This window comes from Contarinia nasturtii, unplaced genomic scaffold, assembly GCF_009176525.2.
Source record: "Contarinia nasturtii isolate CC-2019 unplaced genomic scaffold, AAFC_CNas_1.1 Cnas_scaffold_864, whole genome shotgun sequence".
NCBI classification, from domain to species: Eukaryota; Metazoa; Arthropoda; class Insecta; order Diptera; family Cecidomyiidae; genus Contarinia; species Contarinia nasturtii.
Window position 1 is genome coordinate 4,146,317 of NW_022198211.1, and position 21,870 is coordinate 4,168,186.

The 21,870-nt window shown below is 32.1% G+C and overlaps 3 protein-coding genes, 2 long non-coding RNA genes and 1 other non-coding gene across 7 annotated transcripts; 4 read left to right on the forward strand and 2 right to left on the reverse strand.

Moving 5' to 3' along the window:
- Nucleotides 1–420: 420 nt before the first annotated feature.
- Nucleotides 421–1,691, forward strand: LOC116342584. The gene is made up of 4 exons (XR_004201261.1): nucleotides 421–782; nucleotides 896–1,076; nucleotides 1,142–1,266; nucleotides 1,332–1,691. It is a non-coding gene; the product is annotated as an uncharacterized LOC116342584 (long non-coding RNA).
- A 3-nt stretch (nucleotides 1,692–1,694) lies between these two features.
- On the forward strand, nucleotides 1,695–1,766 carry Trnap-ugg. Its single transcript has one exon. It is a non-coding gene; the product is annotated as a tRNA-Pro (tRNA).
- A 2,856-nt stretch (nucleotides 1,767–4,622) lies between these two features.
- LOC116342519 lies at nucleotides 4,623–6,225 on the reverse strand. The gene is made up of 3 exons (XR_004201255.1): nucleotides 6,052–6,225; nucleotides 5,002–5,969; nucleotides 4,623–4,890 (listed from the first exon to the last, which is right to left on the reverse strand). It is a non-coding gene; the product is annotated as an uncharacterized LOC116342519 (long non-coding RNA).
- A 1,238-nt stretch (nucleotides 6,226–7,463) lies between these two features.
- LOC116342564 (probable cytochrome P450 305a1) lies at nucleotides 7,464–10,210 on the forward strand. Of its 2 annotated transcripts, none has more exons than XM_031770228.1 (3): nucleotides 7,464–8,114; nucleotides 8,591–8,840; nucleotides 8,939–10,210. In XM_031770228.1, exons 1-3 carry the CDS (start codon nucleotides 8,021–8,023, stop codon nucleotides 10,080–10,082), a joined length of 1,488 nt encoding a protein of 495 aa, XP_031626088.1. In that variant the 5' UTR covers nucleotides 7,464–8,020; the 3' UTR covers nucleotides 10,083–10,210. The 2 variants fall into 2 exon arrangements, with proteins under 2 accessions (XP_031626088.1, XP_031626090.1); XM_031770230.1 differs by having other exon boundaries at nucleotides 7,464–7,780.
- A 1,478-nt stretch (nucleotides 10,211–11,688) lies between these two features.
- On the reverse strand, nucleotides 11,689–12,539 carry LOC116342598. Its single transcript, XM_031770277.1, has 2 exons — nucleotides 12,483–12,539; nucleotides 11,689–12,423 (listed from the first exon to the last, which is right to left on the reverse strand). Exons 1-2 carry the CDS (start codon nucleotides 12,495–12,497, stop codon nucleotides 11,752–11,754), a joined length of 687 nt encoding a protein of 228 aa, XP_031626137.1. The 5' UTR covers nucleotides 12,498–12,539; the 3' UTR covers nucleotides 11,689–11,751.
- Nucleotides 12,540–16,859: 4,320 nt separating this feature from the next.
- On the forward strand, nucleotides 16,860–18,287 carry LOC116342615. The gene is made up of 4 exons (XM_031770299.1): nucleotides 16,860–17,191; nucleotides 17,392–17,520; nucleotides 17,950–18,018; nucleotides 18,089–18,287. The coding sequence occupies exons 1-4, from the start codon at nucleotides 16,973–16,975 to the stop codon at nucleotides 18,236–18,238; spliced, it is 567 nt and encodes a 188-aa protein (XP_031626159.1). The 5' UTR covers nucleotides 16,860–16,972; the 3' UTR covers nucleotides 18,239–18,287.
- Nucleotides 18,288–21,870: the final 3,583 nt, after the last annotated feature.

Here is a 21,870-nt window from a genome sequence, read left to right on the forward strand (position 1 = left end):
TCGTTGTTGCTGTTGATACAAATGAACGTTGCAGTTGATGAACGTATACACAACGAATATAGCTGAGTTGGCATAATTGATAACAAAAGCAATCGTATACGTATAAACAACGACGATGCTAGCAAAGTTTCGGGGCCACTCGCAATTAAGATTTTCCCTAAGCGAGTATCATACCACAAGACCATTGAGCCGTCTGATATAAACGGAATTGGAATCATTAAAAGCTGTGAAGTACAACACTTTGCCACTTTCAATCACATTTCGAGCAATCAATTTTTTATCAACGTTTTTCAATACCCAAATCTTTTTTTTTTTAATTTCATTTGCTAATGAATTTTTTTTGACTGGATTGTGTTTTGAAATTCGAATAGTTTAAATTTATCAGTACAGTATACACAATACACATACATTCAACAATGAGCAATGAACAATGAATTGCTTCCGCAGATATATTACAAATGTTTACTTTTACACAATCAAAAAAAAAATGCAACTGTAATTGTGTCAGCAAACTAATGATGTGGCATAGACAAGAGAAGATTTTTTTGTGATTGAAGCAACTTTAAGGACGACGCACTTTGAAGCCATTCATTTTGATATTATTAAGCGTTATAACGCCTGAATTTTTTACTCAATTTTGTGGTGTCATGTCATGGAGACCGTACATTATACAGATACTCAACGCATATGCGATTCAAGTGATCGATCCATATCTAGTTACCATAATTATGAGTTTACTTGGATTTGCAGCTAGATCTTCGTTGCTGTTAATTATAAAATTGGTTAGAAAACGACAAATTTATCTCATTTCATCGATTGTAATATGTTTTTGCTATTTTGCGCTAACTAAGTGAGTGATTTTAGTTGAACTTTATTAGAAAACTATCGATTTTAGGCGCTTTGGGATATAATTTCTTTCCATCTGGTTGGACATCCAATAGATCGGCGAACGGCGTCTATTTAGGCGGCGATTTTAGTCATATCGCCTTGGGATTGCTTTTGTTCATGACATTTTTTGTTTCCATTGGTATTACTACAATTCCAGGAATTTTGATGGGTGAACTGTTTCCATTCAAGTAAGAAAATCACTAAAGAAAAATCTCTTTTTTTATTTTAAAAATGTATTTAATTAAAATGTCAGATCACGGTCAATGCTATGCAGCATCTCAACAGCCAATCGCTACATTGTGGCCGCAGTCTCTACAAAACTATACTATAACATTGAAAGTTGGCTGTCATTGTCGGGTGCTGCTGCAGTCTTACTGGGTAAAATAAAATAGCTTTCAATAGAACGACTTTGAAGTCACCAATTGACATTTTTAAATTTTCAGTTTCATTGTTATGTACCTCATTTTGCCAGAGACTGAAGGTCGACCACTGGAAGATATTGAACTACATTTTTCCGATAATACGCTGCGCGTTTCACCGATATCAAAATCAAGAAAAATATTCCTATGAGACAAAGAAATTAATTTTAAATACGACATGTATTGCCAAAAAAGAAAGCATCTGCAATGTAGTTTTAAAAAAAAGAAATAACATAAAGATGAATTTGCATCGTCATACATATTTCATATAAAATTCGTTCGTTGAAAATAAACTTTCACTATGCTGTCGTCACTATAATGCTGTTTCGACGTGCACATGCTCACACGCACAGTTTTTATGTCAATCGGAACGATATATTTGTAAGCGGCTCAATGGTCTAGTGGTATGATTCTCGCTTTGGGTGCGAGAGGCCCTGGGTTCAATTCCCAGTTGAGCCCGAAAATCTTTTTTTTATTACCAATTTTCTTTTATTTTATATTTAGAAGAAAGAGAGACATAAAATTATGGTCATTCATTAATTTTTTTCTTTGAAAAAAAAAAAATGGGATCGATTTAATTTATATTGCGGTAATTTGGTATGGAAAATTTCCAGTTGAGCTCGATTTTTTTTCCTTTGCTTTCACAAATCGCTTTTATTTTCATATGTGAAACGATACAAATAAGGCATGATAGTTGTTACGAAAACTTAACATACAAAATTTGATCGCCTTTTCAAAATTATAAATGAGGACACTCCAATGTTGAACAATTTTAATGTTAAACTAGATTCCAAGAGTTGTAATTTTTATGTTCAATATCGACTCATTTGGACATTTTTCAGACACTTTTTTTCAACGATACTTCTGTTTTACCTTTAGTTCAACAAAATGTACCAATTCAATAAAATTTATCATATCCGTTCGATTCCTAGTTGAGCCCGGATGAATACTTTTTTTTACATTGCAGTATTTTTTTGAAATTTTATATTGGAAGAAAGAGAGACATAAAAATTTGATCACTCATCAAATTCTCTCTTTGAAAAAATATTGGAACAATTCATTGTGTAATTAGGTATGGTATTGGAAAAATTATCAATTCCCGGATGTCTTTTTTTTGCTTTCACAACTCATTTATTTTTTTCTTAGTGAGAAAAAAGACGTTATAACGTGTATTAATTATTATTATTTTTTATAAAATTCATTGCATAGTTAATATAATGAACACTTTTATCAATAGCAATCACTTTAATAAAGTAGATTCAGATATAATTTACATGATTGTAATTTACATATTATTTTAGAGTAAGAAACTAAAATAAAATCAAATAAAAAATCATTCAACTTATAATTCTGAAGGTTATTTATAATTTTATAATATCTCTTTTCGTTACTGTGATTGAGTTGTTAATGAATATATCTGACACTGTTTAATGTATCGTATGTCAAAAAAGTTGAAGCATTTAAAAAGAAAAACAAACAAAAAAGAAGAAGAGATTTAAATCAAATAAATAAAAATAAACGATTTTAGAAAATTGTCGGAAAGAAGCCGCACACATATTCAAGGGCATTTCACTGCCAAACCATTCACTCGTTGTATTCTGAAAGTAATCGAGATGTGACAAGGAAAATAAAATCTTATTTTATCACATGAATTCCAATGAGACACGTCGTTCCAATCAATCAATCATTTGTTTGTTCATACTTTTAGTGCGTGTGTGTATGTCGTATCGTGTTGTGCCGTCTGTTGTCTATGCGAATCATCCCTTTTAGTTCTATGTAGAGAAAATACCATGAACCCTTTTTTGACAATTCGATTATGATATATGGTGTTGCGATTTTTATACAATAGTCTGAATCGAACAAGAAAAAAAAAAGATTGGTCAAAAATAATGGTCCTTTTGATCTGTTATGAGTAAACGAATCAATAAAATAAATCACAGGCTTGATTTGCATCCAAAAACAACAATTAAAAAAATCATAAAGAATCTAATCAGGAAGAGTATGTTTTTATTTTAAGTATTTTAACAACAGGCGATACTAACTATGCTAATTTGACGGCCTAAGAAGAAAACAATAACATACAGAATATTCTGCAAAAAGACGAATACAAATTTATGTGAGCAAAAACCTGTTATGTGTTTCTTATGTAAGCAGGCTGTTTTACCTTTGCGCTGTCTGTTTGTATATTTGGTTTTTGCTCACATAAATTTGTATTCGTCTTTTTGCAGAATATTCTGTATGTTATTGTTTTCTTCTTAGGCCGTCATTTGACACCCCTTTAAATAGTGTAAAAAGATTCATATATATTTTCAATAATGGGAAAAAAAACACTGCTCGCTACGGTAACAAATTTAATTCAAATTCATTTAAATAACAAAACTCAATAAAACAAACACAATAAGCTAATCATCACTGTGATACTTGGCAATGGTGTACTACTTGAAAAATCTATTAAAAATTAGATCTGTGTCAGTGCAATTGAACTCCCTGTACGATTAAAAAAAAAATTAATTTTTTGACTTTCATTATATCATTTCATTAATTTTTTGACTTTTATTATATTTTGTGACTTTCATATATTCTTGCCTTCTATTTTCCATTAAATTTCTTAATTTAGCTCCAAAAATTAGTCTTTGAACTCAAACAACAAAATTATTAACACAGCAGAAATTGTTATGGTCAAGGTCGATGATAGTGTTTGTGTGAGATTAATAACAGAACATGTTAATATATACCGATATATACACACTGTATTTTATTTTGACTACTAAAATGTATGTTCAAAGTTGCACCCATGTAACATTTTAAACTGTCTTAACACCAACTTCTATAATTCACATTACCCAAGGGGAGAATCACAAAAGAAAAGAATTAATTTAAAATAATCGACAAATAATCGGAATCATATAATGAAAAAATTGTAAAGCAATAACCACAACAACATTAATGTTTAGCAATTGCTTTAATTTGAAATTTGGTAGTTGTAATCGTCGATGTCTGTGAAAGAGAAAAAAAAATCAAAATACTCACTATAGAATAGCTAGGGGGGAGACACAAACGATTAAACCATGATTCCAATATAAAAACACTAATCCTACTATTCCACCAATCCGTCATTTCATTGTCAAATGTGATCTCACATTTCGCCGCTATTCACTTTGTTGAAAACTTATTTATCGATACTGGAGTATGACATTTTGTTATTGATAATTAAAATTATTTTTTTCATCAATAAAATTTTGAGAAAGTGTATCTATTGTTTTGTAAATTTGTAATCGACTTTTGAACTAAAAAATATTTCAAAAAAGAACAAATTACTATCTCAAAACAAGTTCAATGCTTTTATCAAATTCTGTACTATCGATTACAAAAACTTTGAATTAACCCATTTTCGCTATTCCATACACAGGATTAGTGAATCCATGTGAATCCAGCTACTGAATTCTCTATTCCACTTTAATTTCTCGAATTTTTACACTAAAAAGTCTAATCCTATTCCACGTGTCTACCCCCTAGTAGAATAGTACTCCCTACCGCGTTAATACTGGTTAATACGATAGAGTTGGGTCACGCTGGTCACTTCCTAGATTAGAGAATGAAACCAAACAATGAATATTAATAAATAATAAGCAAATATTACAGATTCAGATTGAGAGAGTAATTTGAATTGCAATCAAATTAAAATGCAACTTACTAATAGAACGACCGCGGCTTAACTTCTTTTACTATTATGCTGCACGTTTTGCACGATTCGGGCGATTCGCTGGAACTGCTGGATTCGAACGATATTGTTGTTTCCATGCGGCAACACTCATATTGAAAATGGGATCATCTGGTTGACGATGTAGCTTACGCAATGCTTTGTAAATCATATTGCGTGAAGCATTTTGATCACGATCCACACTGTGGGCCCAGTCGGACTAAATTGTATACTTTTAGGATTTTTCTATATAAAAAATCCATATGGATTAAAAAAAATCCTGAAGGAAATTCAAAATATTAAAACAATACTCAAAATTATTTTAAATTCATTTTGTTGATTGTCATCGATTTTACGGAGCAAAACATATAGTGCAATACAAAATTGTCAACTGTAGCTGTCACAGAAAAAATACAAATACATAAACATCACATGTACGCTCAAAGTATCACAGCGATGAAGCTAAGTAGTGAGCGCATGTATTAGAATGTTCGCTCAGCATATCTTTCTCTGTTGTTATGGCTTGTACGTGTGATGCTTGTGTACATGTATTGTTTCTGTGACAGCTACAGTTGACAATTTCGTTTCACATTATATGTTTTGCTCCGTAAAATCGATGACAACTAACAAAATGAATTATTTTTTGTAATGAAAATTATTTTGTTATTAGTTTTGAGTATTTTTTTAATAATTTGACTTTAAATCCCTCAGGATTTTTTTTAATCCATATGGATTTTTTATATAGAAAAATCCTAAAAGTATACAATTTAGTCCGACTGGGCCCACAGTGCATGACAACACCTTTCTTTCTCAGTTGGAATTCGGGCTCATAGTCGATTGTCTTCGGACTTGGTGCTACACCCATTTTCTTTCGACGACTGTGATGCACTTTCATCGCCCATTTCTTAGGAGTTTTGAGAACAATATTTGGGGCCGTTGGACAGTTGTGGCAAACTACGAAACTAACGATACAAAATTTACAATGTAATTAAATAACAAAAGAGGAAAACGAAAAAAAAATTTTTTTAAAACAAAACAACTTACCGATCCTTTATGTTATAGTTCTCAATGTGTCCTTTTCGCCGGGCAACTTCCTTCGCTCTTTCCGTCATATCACGGCACTTACTGCAGAACATTGGAGTGCCTAGCTCTTTGACACTCATCGTCAAAACATAGCGGTTCATTGTTTTGGTGACTGCTGGTTCAGGTGAACGCAAATTACCTTTTATCGGTGAGTTGGCAGCAGGGCTGTAATTTTCACTCTGTCAGTGCACGCACACAGTAGTGTGTACACTGCACACTCACATTCTATGTGCGTCGCACACAATGCTTGTATTTTGAAGGTGCACGCACATTTAATCACAAGTTTGACATTTTTGGCGGTTGAATGTGAGTGTGCACACTACTGTGTGCGTGCACTGACAGAGTGAAGATTACAGCCCTGGTGCCAACTCACCGATAAAAGGTAATTTGCGTTGCCAAGTGCATAAATAATTTTGCGTTCTTCCCTTATCGGAATTTCCTGTTGCAGACCAGTCATTTCACGACAAATTTCACGTTGTTGTTGTTACTGGTGTCGTATGTCATGTTGTCGCTGTGACGATTCTCCGATGCTGTTGTTTGTACGTACAACATATCCACTACTACTACCAAATCTCAAATATTTGTCAGCAATCTGTTATTTGCTGTTGCGAATTTTGTTTCTTTCATATATGTGTGTGTGTTTGTGGTCAAACTATATAGTTTCTTACATTCTAATGGTTTCCCAATCATCTATCACTCACTCACTCACTCATGCATTCATTCGGCCAGACAAACACACACACTCTGTCTTTCTATATTTCATAGATTCAATTTCCATCATCGTCATTTGAAAATCCCATACGTAATACATACATATATTACAATTAATGTATGAATGTGAATGACGATAATCGAAACTAATCGAAAAATAATCGTAAAACAATCAATAATAATAAGTAAGTAATTTTTAAGTGATTTGCCCCTTGACATTACCGCTGGATGAATCAATTACACTTGCCGCTTATAAAACATACTATATATCTGCTTAAAATGAATTTATATTAAATTAAGTCCTACTTCATTCATAAATACTTCATAGCTGTTTATTCAGTCATAGCTTTATGTTCCAAAATTTATATTGTATTATAATACAATCACTTCCATTCACTATCAAATTATTTCAAATGTATTGGTCAAACTGACTGGCTAAATGTGTGAGCAAATATGGAGAATTCCACTACAGACATTTGACACGTTTTCAGAAGAAGGCGCAAATACATTTGATCATAAATTCTATGGTATACGTATTCAACCAAACCACCACATTCAATTGATAGAATACATTGGAGCTACAACATGAGCAAACTATTTGACGTAATCATGAAATGATCACACATTCTTATAATACATACGGTCTTAGTTCGATCGTTTAATTGAAGCGATCGCACGCTTATCTTGAGGCTTCCTCAATTTATTGTTGTTGCTTTTTTCATGCACTGTGTGATGACATAATTCAAATACTTGCGATACTAGTTGGAAAATAGTTGAACATTTTATTGTATTGCACTGTAATGATAAGAATACAACTAAATATTTGATTGCGATAAGTTTGTTACGCAATATTATTATTTAAATATTCAATTCAATCAGGCGAACGATTTCTAGTATATTCATGAAAAAAAATGGTGATAGTAATATGCTGAAAGTGAATTCCATTTGCAGAATATAATAAAACCGGCAATGTGTAAATGTATTAATATTTTGAATACTCCATACGGCCACGTTTTTATATAAAAATGAAATTCGTTTACATCAAAAGGTTTTCTTTTTATGTCAAGTGAAGAAATCAAACCGATTGAACACAGTTTCTAAATATAATCTAACGTGGGGCCACGCGTGCGTTCAGTGGAATAGTAGTATATAGTACAAATTTATATAGCAGTTTAATTGAACGATTCTTGTGAATCATTGAATATTGCTTCTTCCATAAATGGAAATGTTTGCATTTTTATTTGCTGCCTTAATTGTGTTATTGTGTGCATATTGGCGGGTAGCTACAAAAAGACCGACACAATATCCGCCAGGTTGGTAACCATCGGTTTATTTTACCAAATATATTATGCAGACAATATTTGAAAAGGAAAAAAAAAATTAAACTAGAATCTATAATTACTATTATCAATCGATTGATTTTTTGATAGTTAGTTTAGAAATCATCAAATGTCAGGAAATAATTCAGACATTATCTTTTTATCGCCTCAAGAACAAATACCATATTACGAAATCATCAAAAGATAATGTCATAAAAACGAAATAAATTATAATACATAATTATTCGATGAATTTGGTCAATAATCAATGTCAAAGATTTTATAACTCATTTTATCTATAAGCCATTTAATCTATCAATAATATCAAATGAAACTTTTTATGGGGCGTGCTGTTATCAGTCAGTGTCGTGAATAAAAAATAAACGTTTTGTGCTGTGATATAAATAAAATACATTCAAAATTGATTGAATTTCAAATACATTTTATTATTTTTTTCCCCACTATATTAGGTCCACAATGGTTGCCAATTATTGGAAACACTTCACTTCTTCGCAATGAAACCAAAAAATATGGTAGACAAATTGACGTTTTTCGCGTTTGGAAGAAACTTTACAATAGTTCGATCATTGGCCTTAAATTGGGGAGAGAATTAGTTGTTGTTGCATTGGACTATTCGCTTATTCATAAAGTGCATACAAGTAACGAATATGATGGACGGCCAGACAATTTCTTTCTTCGCTTGCGAACGATGGGATCGAGGTATTTTGATTATAAAAATGATTTGTTTTGAAATAAACGATATGAAATAGACTACCAGCATAGTAATATCTAATGAAAGAATTTTTAATAAATTTCAGATTGGGAATTACATGTACAGATGGCGAAATTTGGTCAGAACAACGAAATTTTGTATCACGACATCTTCGCAAAACAGGTTACGGTCGTAATGCAATGGAAGAACTAATACAACATGAGATGAAAGATTTAATTCAAGTAATCGATGAATTCAATGAGCAGCCAGTGTGCTCGGGTAATATTGTGTCGATCGGTGTGTTGAATGTTTTATGGACTTTTACTGCAGGTAAAAAAATTTCGAATAATGAAAACTTGACACATCTATTGGACTTAATGAGGCAAAGAAGTAAAGCGTTCGATATGTCTGGTGGATGGTTGAATACAATACCATTTTTACGATTCATTGCACCGGAAAGAACTTCATTCAATTTGATTAAACACTTTAATGCTGAACTCTGTAATTTCTTTAAACCAATCATCGAAGAACACAAACGTGAATTCAGCGCGGACAGAATTGACGAGGATTTAGTGTTTGCATTTATAAATGAAATGAAACGAAATGAAGGTGTCCCATCGAATTTCACTGACACACAATTGATTATGGTGATTTTAGATTTATTTATTGCCGGATCACAGAGTACTAGCAATACAATTGATTTCATCCTAATGTCTTTGGTTCTAAATAAAGATATCCAAAAGAAATGTCATGAAGAAATCGACGCTGTACTCAGTGCAGACGACATACCATCATTAAAAGATAAACCAAAATTAAGTTATATTGAAGCCGTAATTTTAGAAACTCAGCGCTATTATAATATTGTACCTGTTTCGGGACCTCGTCGGGTATTGAACGATACAGAGCTTGGTGGATTTCATTTACCAAAAAATACCACCGTATTGATTGGGTTGGAAACAATCCACATGGATACAGAATATTGGGGTGATCCAGATGTGTTTCGACCGGAAAGATTTTTAGATTTTGATCGAAAAATTGTAAATACGGAACGATTTGTGGCATTTGGACAAGGCAGGCGAAAGTGTTTAGGAGAAGCTCTGGCTCGTGCATCATTATTCATATTTACGGTTGGCATTCTACAGAAATTCTCGTTAGAAATTCCACTAAATGGTAAACTGCCCGAAAAACGAACTCAAGCAGGTCTTCTAACAACACCAACACCATATAAAATAGTATTTAAACATCGCTAAAAATGTCATTCTATTCGTTTTCAAAGCTGTTACAATATATGTATCTGTATTGTATATACATATAAGATTTAATCCGCTGAAATCTAATAAAACCAATAATTTAATTATCTATCACATTTGAAACCAAATTCTTGCGAGTATTGACATTTAGTGATTTAATTAATTTAAATTTAAATAATTTAAACAATATCCTGATGTAGAAGATTTTTAGCGAAGAGCGCTACGTTTGTAAAATAAATATAATATAGATTATTAGCCAAAATCGGTGTTGTTATTGTTTTCTCTTTTTAAAAGTCAACAAATGCTGATCACATAAACTAATTTCATTGCCCTTTAAATATTCTCTCTCTTTTGCGGTGTGCGTCACTATCTATACGAATTGGCGCTCCGCCGTATTCTGTGTTTAAATTCTTATCAATCCAAGTAGTCCAGTAAGATGCACGTGAACAGTGCAACAACCATAAGAGTGCATGAACAGATTACCATTTATAATTTGCATTATAGTGTATGTAATACAATTGCAGGTCAATGTGCTTAACAATATTCAAAATGAAACGTATTTAGATAGCGTCATTTGCATTCAAAAGTTATTTATTTTTATTTTTCAACTATTTTACGATTGAGTTAAATTACGTTCGATTTAAATTTAAGCCGATCTAATTCGGATTTAAAAAGCTGAAAAGTATCAAACTCAGAAAAGGAAGAAACATCGTCCAATTTTAGGTTATGTATAAAGTACTAGATAAAGTATTATTAATTAATTTGCGCTTGGTTCCACCATAATGATTTGATACAAAAATGGTTTTCATTTTGCAATTCTACTTAATAAGCTGGAAAAGTTTAAATACCATACATTTATGCAGCATTCATTCAAAGATCGAATTTTTGAGTTTGTCAAATGACAACGATTAAAGCCATTATTATTATTTTTAAATTTAGATGCAAATAAAGCATTTGAATAATTTTTATTTATATACGAAATGAAAAAAGTCATTCGGCACAAAGGTATATTTTTGTGCGTTCATATTTCATCGATTTCAAAATGATATAGCCAACAAAAATGCCATATGCAATAAAACCTTTATTGAAAATTTTTGATCGAGTGTAAACAAATCCGAAAAGCATCACATTGTATATGCAGAGTAAAGTGTGTGATGATTTCGACTTTTTTGTATTGCGTGAGCATGTATGTGCATACGTTGGATCCGATTTGAGTGGCATGAAAATATTACAGAAAAATTTATTTTGTTGTTTTTCCATTTATTTGATACTGCCAAGAACAAAAGCGGACAAAAGTCATGAAATAAAAAATTATTACATTTTGAATGCGTATGTGTATATGATTTGCAATCGAAAATCGCACGGATTAATTGTTTTCTGTACAGATTTTGAACCAAATCCAAAAGTTAATTTGCTTTTATTTGCGTAAATAAATAAACCGATTAGATTAATATGGGCACTGAAACGATTAAATCGGATATTGTGCATGCTGTATATATTTTAGCGCTTCGATTTTAATACACGTATGATTTTTTTTACAAATCCATTCGTAACTGTAAAAATAATCGAATTATAAAAAAAATGTCTGCCATTTCAGCTTTGTAGCATGTTTAAAGATACAAAAATGTAACATTTTTTCAAGTGGCGGACTAAAAAATGCACAAATTTATTAGTTATTATTCTTTGTTTCTTGCTTTCTGCTTTTTTTCAACTTTTGCAAGTCCAGAAATATCATTGGAACTGAGCGGCGAATATCAATATCGACTTCTGGATCATTAACTTGGTATTGTTGTCTACTTGTGATGGCTTGCTTTGTTGATGTTTCAATTGAATCCAAACGATTCGCCGACATTTCGGTAAAATCGCTTTGATGATGAGGATATTTTCCGCTTTGTTCAAATTCTACACGTGGAAATCCATCAAATTCCGCTTTGCTTTGTAGATACGGTTGAATTTTGTTGTTTATCACTGTTTGAATTGCATTTTTCGAACTAAAATTTTTGGAATATTTTGAACCAAATTGTTGTCGAACAATCGCATTAAATCCATTTGAATTTGCCACATATTGAACATATCGACTGACTCCATTCGGTTCGATCACATAAATCGAACCTTTCACTTCATTTTTTAGTCTCGTTTCGATATGTTGTTTCATGTCACCAGTTTCAATTGCGTTCACTTTATATCCAAATCGATACAGTGCTGCATCGTTTTTTTGTTCATTTTGTTGATATGTTGTGCTGTCACCGAACGGATTTGAACTTGCATAATTTAAATCGTACACCGTAAGGCAAACACAACGTTCTAACAGTATTAATATCACAAAACAATTCGAGAATATCTGTCGGATAAAAAATAAAAATTGAAATATGATAAAACCAAATTCACTTATTTTTATACCTTTGTCTCTGACATTTTTGATTGCTATTATTAATTCAGTTAAAATTTCAAATGAAAATATTCAAACCGACTGTTGTTTTCACTTTGTTGGTCCAACATCTAATGAAAACGAATCATTTTACGTAATTCTTTTTATGTTGCTTTTTAAATGTCAACTTCTTGCTACAGAACACATGTTCAAATATTAATTCATTATTAAACTACTTAAATCGGCTTACAACAATCATGCCTTTTGAATTGATTTTGAATGGGCGTGGAACAAATATTGAAAATGAAACTGATTAGCATATTGTGACGAAATTCTGCACAAAATTATTGGCATGAATGTTGTTGATAAAATAAAACCTCTTATATGAATAGAACAAGAAATTATTTTTTCCAAGCAATCGTGTGTGATGCGCTCAATTAAACAATTAATATAAAATCTCTGGATTTATTGACTTTGATATCTTAAATTTTGTTAGAAAAATGCTAAGAAATGAGTTATACACATGTCGAAAGCTTTTTCGTTGCACGTATCAAGGCAAAGTCGAAGACGTTTAGACGTTCATTTATTCTGCAGTCTGGAACATTATGTTTGAACTTTTGTTTACTAAAATTTGTGTTTTACAAGACTTCGGAACTTTGTTTGAGCAATACGAAACGGCGAAGAAAAGGAACAACCATAAATTGCACGATGTTTTAGTTCAAAAACTGAAGAAATAAGCAAAGAGCAAAGTTTGTGGATAAGCATATTGATTGGATACTTTGCGTTTGCGACATCACCGACTCTATCAAGTGATGCTCAAAACAATTTACTGTTTACAATGTTAGAAAACCGAGAGGTATACACAAAGGCATAATTATATTTATACCAAGAAAGAATTGACAAAAAATTCTTGTAAAATAACTTATTGTGTCTTTTTTTTCAATATCGTGGACTCATGTCCACACAGTTTACCATATTATCAAATACTTCAAGTTCCATATTCCTAGTTTGGATTTAATCGAAGAAATCTTTTGAAAAGTTTCATCATAGAACACTATTTGGCACATCAAATTACAAGTTGTTTGCTTCAAGAGGCAAGGATGTGGCCACAAAATGATGAAGTGAAAATGGTTTTGAAGAAAATGTTGAAAACTTTTCGTAAATAATCATTTTTCAGCAGAAACATCTGCAGAAAACCGATGCAAAATGCAAAGGAAGCATCAAAAAGCTCTTCATCAAAACCAAGAAAGACCATGTATGACACAGTGATAGAGAAAATCGATGGAACAATGGATCTCGAAAGTCGCACACAAGGTAATCAGCGAAATTTCAAGAATATAAAATTGAAAACTTACTGTACGAGTAGTATTTTGCATGTGTTTACTCGATCGGTTAAAAATGACATAACTCAATTTCTATTATGGTAACTTTTGACATTAGTTCAATGTTCTGAATGAAATTCATCAATTTCGTGCACGATAGTGTGATGTAGAATTTATGCATGGGCACGAGCAAAGTTCTGTTTGATGTTTGCAACACCATATGAAATGAATATTAGGTCTGAATGAATTTAAATGGAAAGAAGTGTGAGTGAAAAATTTCATACATTTGGCATTCAATTGACTAAAATACATTTGGCTTTGAAATTTAAAAACTGCTGTAGATTTTCAAAATAGTTTTTATTTTGACTACTGGCCACACTCATATCATTCTTTCGCTGAGAGCCACATTATTTAATATCCAATTAAATACGAGGGCTGCTCCATATATTTCTAGAATTGGCAATACTGACGTTGCTAGATGCAAACCATTGTCATATTCGTTAAGTTTGACATTTTGTAGCATAAACAATCTCAGAACGTTCTGTCATACGCGCGCTATTTGTATTGTTTACAGTGACATCTAAATTGCGTCTCAACAAAAAAATGAATTTTACTCGTAAAAATTTTTGTGCGATAATTTACTACGACTTTGGATTGGGTGTATCTCAACAACAGTGTTTTGATCAACTTCATTTGGTCTTTGGCGATGAAGCTCCATGCAAGGCCACTGTATATCACTGGTTTATCGAATTCAATCGTGGTCGTCATTCGCTCATCGACGAATTTTGTGAAGGTCGTCCAAAATCGGTTGTTGTTCCAGAAACTATCGTTGCTGTCAGAAACATGATAAAGCAGGATCGTCATGTCACATACCGTGAGATTGAGGCATCCTTGGGCATTAGTATGAGAAGCATACACACGATTTTGCATGAACATTTGGCCGTAAAAAAGATTTGCTCTCGTTGGATTCCACATAAATTGACCGATGACCAAAAATTAGCTCGTGTGAATTGGTGCAAAGAAATGCTCAACAAATATAACCGCGGTGCATCATATTCCGTCCATAACATCGTCACAGGCGACGAATCGTGGATATATGCGTATGAGCCCGAAACTAGTATGAGTCGACAGTATGAAGATAATCCAACGAAAGTTGTTCGCGCTCGAAGTGTTGCGAATCAAATGGTCGCCTGTTTTTTCGCAATTAGTGGACATGTGGCAACAGTTCCACTAGAGGATCGTAAGACCGTCAATTCTGACTGGTACACCACCATTTGTTTGCCCGAAGTGTTTGGTGAAATAAGAAAAAACGACCGTCGTCGCAAAATAATTCTTCATCATGACAATGCGAGCTCTCACACATCTCATCAAACCACTCAATATTTGACCACTCAAAACATCGAATTAATGGGTCATCCACCGTACAGTCCTGATTTAGCACCCAACGATTTCTTTTTGTTCCCGAGCGTAAAGAAAAAACTGCGTGGTCAACGATTTTCGACGCCAGAAGAAGCAGTTGATGCGTTCAAAAACCACGTTTTGAAGGTGTCTCACGCGGAATGACATAAATGCTATGACGATTGGTTCAAGTGCATGCAAAAGTGTATCGATCATCGTGGAGAGTACTTTGAAAAACAATAAAGCCATTTGTGATAAAAAACGATTGCGTTGTATATGCTTTTCTAGAAATATATGGAGCAGCCTACGTATATTCGAACGTGTTCGAACATTCAATAAATGAATGCTAATCATGTTAATGTGCAGCACATTAAAATTGAATTTATTGCGTCGCCAAATGGAAAAAGGTGTGCAGAACCAATTTATGAATGCCAGTAACTATTTGCTTTTACACACATCATCAACCGCAATGATGATGTTGGTAAACAATAAAAAATGTATTACAATTGACCAAATATAATTTGATATGAAAATGTAATTGGTTAAAATGTTTTTTTTTTTTTTCATTATTATGATTCATATGTTAGCTTTTTTGTTGGCTTGCTGTTGTTTTAAATTTGCCTCTCATCGAATGCCATGTATAAAAGCAAATCGGTACATATACTGCATTTGATGGGCCTTTAAATAACTGAAAATGAATGCAAAATATTGATTAGTGCTGTTTTTATAATAGTAAAATCGTAAAAAAGTATTTATATTCATAATTTTTTAGGGTGGTATTCGTTGATTCAACCTACGGAAAAGAAATTGTTTTTCGAATTGACGCTTTGTTTAACAAATCCAAACAAAATTGAATTTTATTGAATAGTTCGGTAATTGAATCACAATTTGTTATCATTAATAATTCATCGTAATTATCATAGACAAGTCTGTTTACCATTTGCCTTATTTTAGTGAAATCTAGTTAGTTTTGTTCAACATGTGATTGCTATCAAACCCGATCCATTCTGTTGTGTCAGTCATTCTGTGTATAGTTTTCAAAAACGGAATAATTTTTTTTAAAATATTTAATTCAGTTAGAAGAAAAAAGAAAACATTTATAAAGTGATATGGAGATTGCGTCAAACAATTCAACAAAAACCATACACTTGTACAATGTGTTGATGTGTTTTCTAGGGATTCATACAAAATTACTTGATTTTAATGAATCTATTGACAATGAATCATCACAGCTTTTGAAAAAAAGTTTGATGAAATTGACATCGATAATCATTTTCATTGGATTCGTGTTGCGCTATCCGATACTGGCTTCAAGAATTATTTCGCATATGCCATTTGGAAATACAAAAAAACATGTCGATTTTTTTGCATATTATGCACATTTCTATGTGAAGTACATTGTTATTATTTTGATTTACACAATAGAATTGCTGAAAGAAAGGCCAACAATTTATCATCAAACAGAAATACAACGTAGATTATTACGTGTCGATAAAATATACACATACTACTGTTCTACACGATCGAACAATAAAATTCAATTCAAATCGAAATATTTACGTGATACTCTGATCAAACTCAGCATCACAAAATGTAGTCTGCTGTGTATAATTATTGTCATTTTGTGTTGCGTTCTCTTCAATACTATAAAATATTCGTATGCCTTTCAATCCTGCGAAAAAGATTATTTTTTCGACTTTTTCTTCGGTAGTTTACCAAATCTGTATATTAGCTCGTTTGTGTTGCATTCCTCAACCATCATAGTTCAATACACGACATTATTTCGTTTGCTCGATAAATTAATGGATGTGGTTGCAAGCGATATTGCTAATCGAATATCGCAAATAGAAAAGGGACGGCAATATTTTATGGATACATTTACCATTGAAGCCATAAATAATATTTCAACGTTAATTGAAACACATAATGCATTGAGAGAAAACATAATACAGCTACGTAAATACTATACGATTCAATTGAATGCAGTCATTTTGAATGCATTCTTTAATATCATCTTTGAGGTAATGATTCACATATTTTAATGATTTTTTTTTCAAGATATTGAAATATAGTATAGTAGGCACTATATTGTCTACAGACAACATATCAACAGTGGGTTAAATTGTTATAATTGATAGTTCATGCTTTTTAGTTAAAAAATGTTTGGCTGGTAGGCGAAATTCAATATCCTAATTCATTTTTTTATCGATTTTTATCTTAGTTTTTCTTGGTTTATGAGCAAGTGTCAAGTGCCCCAATTTATGTCATAATAGCAACGCTCTCGCAAGGTTTGCTTCACCTAACGGAAATTTATTTGCTATTTAGCCGAACCAATGCACTTAAAAAGCAGGTACGCTACATAATATTTATGATTTTCACTCAGTTTTTTTTTCTTTGTTCCGGTTATATCAGCAATTAATTGACCATTTTTGCCAATATTTTTACTGTAGTGAATGAAATTAATTTTTCGAATGCATATATGCGTACCATACACCATAAATTATGGCCTCACATGGCACTATGACAGAAAGGATTAAAATAAAGCTGTTTGCTTTTGATAAGTGGTTTATAAAAAAGAGTATATTTTTCAGTAAATTTAATTTTAAAACTTTCATACAATATTTTTTTGACGTCGTTTTTTGTTTTTGTTTTATAAAATATCAAATTATCGTTTCAATTCACTCCCTGCATGTGCATTAATATCAAATAGGTTTTATGCTTTCAAAAAATAAAAATGTAAATAAATTAAAATACGGAGAAATTTTATCGTTAAAAACAGATAATTGGAGCTGTAAATACTTTACATCGAAAATTCAATGGCATCCTCCCAATGGATCTTAGGCGCTGCGTACAAAAATAAAAATGAATAAATTCATTTATGCAACACTTTATACAATATGCTTTTTCCTTTATTTCAGATGGAAATGTTTTCAATAACCAATTTACATCATCAATTTATATCAGAATCGAGAGAACTCTATAAATTAGATAACGGTGCATTGTATGCGGTGATACTTTCGGTTTTGACCTATCTTGTGTTTCTGGTTCAAATCAAGTTGGATGAATGATTTGCATAATTAATACTAATTGACACTTTTCACTCAACTATGATTTCGTGTGGTTCGATTTATTATAAAATGCAAAATAAAGAAAGATTCTGAAAACACATGAGTTTTAAATGTTGATTTGTGATTTCAAACTTCAAACTGAGTAGATTCTACAATAAAATAAAATTATTATACTTTTATATTTTTAAAAATGTATTTTACTTTGCTGTTTTTGTAAATGGAAATGAATAAAAAAGACAGAAAAAATCTAATACTATTAAATGATTCAAGAAACAACAACAAAAAATCGTTGCCATCAATAAATGCGAACAAACCGTACTCTCATAAATAGATTATGATGGTAAAATATACAGGCCAAAGAAATTAAATAAATGCATTTACGGTGTCTTTATTATACGTACATGTACACTGTAAAATGTATTTCTTTTCGTACGAAGCTTCGTGTGCCGCATGTAAATATTCTCTGTGTATTTTTACTTTCTCTTTGATACTGCAAGACCGACAACTTCTACCTGAATAGCTAAGAAATATTTAATGGACTCATTCTTATTTGAGCATGAACACACTTTTATTCGCGCACCGCTCGTGAATCGTAAGCTTGGGTTCTATATATTCGTATATTTTATTGCAAACAACGCAACGACGGGGGTTCGAATTTTGAAAGTACTACACGGTGAAGAGCATTTCACAAACATTGAAATAACAATATTCCATTTATAATATTTTGGCATTAATTTCAAATCATTTGCGATCACTACATGTTTTTGAGCACTTTGCTCCCTTCGTTTGCATAGTTTCAACCGGTTTCAACTCAACGTTGGATTCGAACATTCAAACATCTTCAACCGTTTTATTCAGTCATTTAGCTTTTAGGTTTTTTGGCGTCTCTTAATCTCGTTCGTTGTCTTGTTCTGATGAAATGATAAGGCTGGTAGAGAGAAAAAATGTTTGTTGTACAAACTTCATACGCTCGATGAATTCCAGCGTAATATTTTTTTCTGATACACACACATTCACACAACGCATATATATTTAAATTCATAGCATACAAATGACATTTATGCACTTTTGTCTGTTCTGATGGAATTTCAAATGCACACCGTTTTATATGCCATTTACTGAATAAGGGTTCCTTTTTTGGCTAGGGAGATCTGCGATGGGAAAAACTCAGGATTCGATTGTCTTGTGGATTGAATTCTTGTTCACCTCTGTGCTTTAGTTGTGCACAATTTTATTAATTCAATGTGCAAAACGTAAACAATCGTATTCCATTTCGAAACGAAAACGAATTTGAGTTATGTAAGCATGTGTTCGGGCAGACTTCAACTTTAGTACAACTTTTATTAAATGTCGCCAATTCTCTTAATGGAAACTCTTATTCTTTTGAATTAAGAATAAGGTAAAGGTTTCGTCGTGTATATGCTCAAGAACATTGTTTAACAAAATATTTATCCAGAATATAGTATTGTATTGGTAGTGCAACTTAAAAATGTCGTATTTGTGTCAGCTTCTTATGTATCATACGCGCCATTTTTTTGAGAGTGACAACAAGTGTATCTAAAAGAGCGTCAAAAAAACTATTAAATTCCATCTGTCAAAGTGAATACAAGTTTATACACACAAGTTTTTTATTGCGTTCAAAATGTCGAATTTCGTTCCAACAAAAGATTATTTGCGGGAAGTTTTAATTTGCTTCTCCCATTTAACCCTCCTGCAGACAGAATGGGTCTATGAGGCCCAGCAACTCATAAAAAATTGAATAAAATCCAAACTACTAAATCAATTTTCTTGAAACTTGCGCGTTAAGCTAATGATATCGATACATAAATAAAAAAATATATAACGGTAAAATATTAAATTATAAAAAATTGTTATTCGACAAAAACCAAAATCTCACTTCAACCAGACAGTATGGGCCTCTCAGGCCCACCATACAAAATGTATGGAAATCCATGTATTTAGAGAAAATTTTGCAAACAAATTCTATTTTTTTTATTGTTTTCTGTCTCCAATGGTTTTATACGAATTCAATAGCTGCACGTAAGTGAAGATCGGACACAGTAGCGCAGCCGTATAGGTGGTGCGTATGTCCAAAAAAAAAATTCAATGTGTGATGACTGCGCATACTAATGCGGTCGCGACCACAAAGCCAACGGACTCGTGTATAATACATATGAAATAGTAGCAATAAAACGTCCGTTCAGTTTTCTTATTTTCTTTGGTGAACGAATATTTCATTTAGCTCTGTTAGTGAAAGGCTTTTTTTGAGTTCGCAATATAAATTACGAAAGTAACATAAATTATGTTACATACTTTATAGAGTTAAACTTTGTACAAGTACAAAAATTTCTACATGAACTGTCTGAATCATTGGTTTACGATCAAATTGCTCGCAGATCGACTCGTGGCATGGACATGGAACATCAAGTAGTTTTGAATCAAGTTCGCCAACATTTGAACATTCCAGAAGTCTCTGAAGAACTATCGACAAACTCATCATCTCAAAGACGTCGATGTCATTTATGTCCAGCTTCACTCGGTCGAAAAACAAAAACTTGTTGTGGCAAATGTAACAAAAACGTTTGAGGTGAACATTCAACCATGACGGTTTTGTGTACACAATGTGGAAAAAAACGCACACACAAAACTGATTCTTCCGATTCCAATTAATTTTTTTACATTTATTCAATACTTTTATTTATGTTTCTATTTATTCATCTCGTTTTTTTCATTTTCGTCGAATAAAAACAGAAAAAAAATCAAAATTGATATTGGTTTTATCATTTTGAAATTATTTCCATACATTTTGTACGGTGGGCCTGAGAGGCCCATACTGTCTGGATCTGTTATTATTGTGAACTGTCTGCAGGAGGGTTAAAGAAAAATGCAAATGAAGCACATCGTTTACTCACTGAAGCCTATCCTGACTATGCTGTAGACGTTAGAATGTGTCAGTGTTGGTTTGCGCGCTTCAAAAGTGGTGATTTCGACACAGAAGACAAAGAACGTCCTGGGCAGCCAAAAAAGTTTGAAGATGAAGAATTGGAGGTATTACTCGATCAAGATTCGTGTCAAACTCAAGAAGAACTTGCAAAATCATTAGGAGTGACTCACCAAGCCATTTCACAGACAGGCCAAACCGTGGCCGAGATGTCAAATCAAAAATGTCATTAGTTGTCCCTATCGAAATCTGCTGTCAAGCAAGTTATTTATTAATTATTGTATTACATTTTGTTGGAGACTTATTTATTTAGAAATATATAAAAAGAATGTGAATGTGAACAAAAAAGATAAAAAAAATTAATATCGTGACGAATTATGTAATAAAATAAATATTATAATTCAATTACTCAGCGGCTAGTGTGATTTCATACGTCTATACCGCTGCAAAGCGGTACCAATATATACAAACACACAAAAGTCGACTCACTTTGGATAACATTTCTATTTTTTACACCTAATGACGGCTCATCATTTTTGTTTTTATTTTATTAATAAAACTAAATTAAAATTGAAATTAAATTAAAAAATGTAAGTTTTTTACGAATGCGATTGCGTGGTTTTATTGTTCTGCTGTGCAGCAGAAGCAGGAATATATTGAGGTTAGGTGTCCTCCTGAGTCAATTTTATTG